Below are 3,973 nucleotides of genomic sequence, written 5' to 3' on the forward strand. Positions count from 1 at the left end.
CTTCACCACTCCCGACCCGCCATCAGGCCCCCCCCATATATCCCAGCCATGGGCTCCACTCCGACCACGTCTCCTCTGCCTCAGTAACCCCAGACTACTCGAACCCAAGAGACCCCCCACACTCTAATTTCCCAGCCCTGCCCCCCACCCCAGCTCTTGCCACTCAGATCCCCTCACTCCAGCCACGACGCAGACCCCCCATGTATCCCAGCCATGGGCTTCCCCCCAGCTCCTGACAGTGCCCTCACTTCCCGACAACCGGACGAGCGCCCAAGCCCCCATTATGGCCAGTCATGGCTCCCCCCAGCTCTGACAAGTGCCCCTCGACTCCCGACCTGCATGCCTCCCCGTTATCCCAGCCCTGGGCTCCCCCCACCCCCACAGCTCTCCGGTGTCCCCTTCACTCGGCTTGACAGCAGCCCCCCGTTCGTATCCCAGGCCCTGGGGCTCCCCGTACCACACCTCCCAACAAGCTTTGCTTGTGTGCCCCTCACTCCCGAACACAGCCCCCACATTATCCGTACCCTGCCCAGGTGATGCTATTTTCCCTGTAGTTTCTAGGCGACTGTCCGGGGAGTTCAGCAGCTGAGACCGATTGCAGCCAGCAGCACGATGGGAGGAGCAGGACCCAGCCGTCCTGCTGGATGCAGGACCGTAGCGTGAACGAGGGTGACGGACGCAGGCTCTGGGCTGGCGGCAGTGAGTCGTCCTGGGTGCTGGGCCAAGGCCCCAAAAAACCCTCCTGACTCCCACAAGTGCCTCCTGCCCTCCAGCGCGCTGCAGACCCCCACATGCTTGGTGCCCCAGCCCCCCGCCCGCGCCCCCTGGCCCCCACCCTCCACTGCCGCCATAGCTCCCGGCCCCACCCGCTTACCGTTGCTGACATACAGCAAGCTTGCAGTGCGCGGTACTAGCAGGATGCCTTTGTTCGTTTCTCACATTTCTGCTCTGGGGGAGGGGACAGCAGGTTCGGATGTTGGCCGCGATGACCCTGGCGAGCCCTCTTACTGGACGACCCACCAGGGGTAACCTGGGACACGCACCTCTTGCGTCCCGCCCCCAGGGGTACCTACTGGACCACAGCCCTCATGGCGCCCTCCCCGCGGCCCCACACACGGCCAGGCAGGGTGGGATGGCTGAGGATCTGCCGGCCTGCGCAGGGTCCCCACCCGTGATGTGAGTTTGAGACGCGCGTACCTCAGGCCCACCCCCCTTGAGATGGGATACGGGTGCTGAAGTGGAAGCTGAGGTCTAGGAACTCACCCCGAAGCGCAGCTGCAGGGCGGCCCTGGCGGACGCGAGAACAGAACAGGCTCCAGCCCGGGCATCGCTTCCCCACCACAGGCCTTCTGCGACTTGCCCCTCACCCAGACCCGCAGCCCCCCTTGCCATCGGAAGCCCCCGCCTCATCTTGCAGCTGCCCCCTCACCCAACCGCACCGCGAGCCTCCCCTTGAACCCTGGGGCACCCCTTGTCAGCTCTGAACGAAGAACCCCGCGTCTCCCCGCACTACAGTACCCGCAGACGCACGCCCCCCTGCCCGCGCTCCCCTGCAGCCTTGCCCGGATGCCCCTCACTCCCAACCTGCGAGCCCCCTTCCTGCCCTAGAGCTCCCCCTGCTATAGTCGCGAACATGCCCCTCACGCTCCCAGACCACGAGCCCACCCTACCCATGGGCTCCCCCGCAGTCTGCCAATTGATCCTCGCTCCCCGACAGCAGTTGCCTCCGCGCGATGGCGCTCCCCCAGCGTCTGCCCGCTGCCCCCTCACTCTCTCCGAACCCAGCAGCACCCACCCGGCCCGGGCTTCCCCACCCCTTCATGAGGTGGCATGTCCCCACTCGCTCTAGGGCCAAGGGGAGGTGGGGGCAGGAGGGAACAAGGGTGCAGGAAAGGGGATGGGTGCTGGCGCAATGCGGGGAGGGGAAAAGAGGCGAGGACGGGCAAGCGAGGCCGCGGGGCTAGTGGGGGGCTGTGGGTCGGGAGTGAGGGGATCGATGGAGCTGGTGAGAATGTCCCCCCCCACCCGCAGGGCTGCGGACGGAGCAGGATCTCTACGTGCGGCTCATCGACTCCATGTCCAAGCAGGTAACGCTGCCAGCTGGGGACAGAGCAGGGGGAGGCTCGGTCCGGGCTGGGGATTCAGACCGGGTCACCCCCCACTACTCCCAGTAACTCCTGAGGTGCCACCCAGCCCCGGCCTGGCCTGCAACTCAGGCCTTTTTCTGCCCCCAGGGCTTCCCCAGCAGCACCCATATCCTTTCCCACGGCCCCCTGGGCGTGAGCCACCCCATGGCTCCGCTGTACCCAGCCCTCCCCCCGTCCAGACCCACCCCTTCCCTGGCACCCCCCATGCTGCGCCCCTGGAGCAGACACAGCCCTGAGCCTGGGCTCTCCGCTAGGCTGCCTGTGGCTAACCCTGCCTGTCGGTCGCCCTCCGCGCCCCGTACAGCACCGAGCGCGCCGCGGGCCCAGCACAGCCGCAAAGGCAGCAAGGGCAGGCCCAGGGTTTCCCTCTCCCGCCCCCAGCTCGCGCCTCCCCTCCAGCCCTGCGTCGCTCCAGCAGTGCCTGCCCCGGCTCCCCTGGATAGGCCAGCCCTGCGCTGCTGCAAGGGGCAGAAGGGCAGCAAGAAGGGGTGGGGGAGCAGAGCGAGGGGCAGCGAAGTCGCCTGGGGGTGAGAGGGGCTCAGTGGGGCTCTTGCTTCTTAGACACCTGCCAGGGCCCCGCAGCCGGGCCGGGCATCAGGGGCAGGGAGCTGGGCCGGGCTCAGTGCAGGAAGGATGCGGAGCTGGCAAGCAGCAGAGATCGCCCCCGGCAGGCACCCGGGCCTGCTGGCTGCAGAGTGAGTGGAGGCCCTGGGGGCGAGGTCCTGGAGCGAAGGGCTGGGTGGCCCGGTTTGCTCCGTTCCCTCGGGGGCTCTGAGATGCTCGGCCCTGGGTTCCCAGCCTGCAAGGGTCCGAGCCGCCCGCCTGGCAGGTGCCCGATGTGATCAGAGACCCCCTGGGCCGCGCGCTGGCAGATCCCCTCACCTGGTGCCCTCTCCCACCAGGCCATCATCTACGAGGGGCAGGACAAGAACCCCGAGATGTGCCGGGTGCTGCTGACCCATGAAATCATGTGCAGGTAGGTGCCGGGCTCGGCCTCGAGGCTGGTGGGGCAGCGAGAGCGTTCAGGGCCACGTCCCCTCCCGGCTCCCGTCCATCCACCCGCGTGGACACAGCACGTGGCTGGCGGGGCAGTGAGAGCGTTCAGGACCACATCCCCACCCGGCTCACATCCAGCCAACCGCGTGGACACAGCACGTGGCTGGCGGGGCAGCGAGAGCGTTCAGGACCACATCCCCTCCCGGCTCCCGTCCAGCCACCCGCGTGGACACAGCACGTGGCCGGCAGGGCAGCGAGAGCGTTCAGGGCCACGTCCCCACCCGGCTCCCATCCAACCACCCGCACGGACACAGCACGTGGCCGGCGGGGCAGCGAGAGCGTTCAGGGCCACGTCCCCTCCCGGCTACCGTCCAGCCACCCGTACGGGCACAGCATGTGGCCGGCAGGGCAGCGAGAGTGTTCACGGCCACGTCCCCATCTGGCTCCTGTCCAGCCACCCACACGGGCACAGCACGTGGCCGGCAGAGTAGCAAGAGCGTTCAGGGCCACGTCCCATCCCGGCTCCCGTCCGGCCACCTGTGTGGACACAGCACGTGGCCGGCAGGGCAGCGAGAGCATTCAGGGCCACGTCCCCACCCGGCTCCCGTCCGGCCACCCACACGGACACAGCACGTGGCCGGCAGGACAGCAAGAGCGTTCAGGGCCACGTCCCCTCCCGGCTCCCGTCCGGCCACCCGCGTGGACACAGCACGCACCCGCGCGGGCACAGCACGTGGCGCAGGGCAGCAAGAGCATCGGGGCCACGTCCCGCCCACCCGCGTGGACACAGCACGTGGCGCGGGGCAGTGAGAGCATCGGGGCCACGTCCC

The 3,973-nt window shown here is 68.6% G+C and overlaps 1 protein-coding gene across 1 annotated transcript in view; it reads left to right on the forward strand.

The window, feature by feature from the left end:
• The window catches only part of EBF4 (EBF family member 4), a 117,268-nt gene that overhangs the window by 25,652 nt on the left and 87,643 nt on the right, over positions 1 to 3,973 (forward strand). The window contains exons 4-5 of the mRNA XM_075066215.1: positions 2,032 to 2,087; positions 3,050 to 3,123. Of these exons, the coding sequence (XP_074922316.1) occupies positions 2,032 to 2,087; positions 3,050 to 3,123 (130 nt within the window). The remainder of the gene's footprint in view (positions 1 to 2,031; positions 2,088 to 3,049; positions 3,124 to 3,973) is intronic.

The sequence above is a fragment of the Chelonoidis abingdonii genome, chromosome 5, assembly GCF_003597395.2.
Source record: "Chelonoidis abingdonii isolate Lonesome George chromosome 5, CheloAbing_2.0, whole genome shotgun sequence".
Lineage (NCBI taxonomy): Eukaryota > Metazoa > Chordata > Testudines > Testudinidae > Chelonoidis > Chelonoidis abingdonii.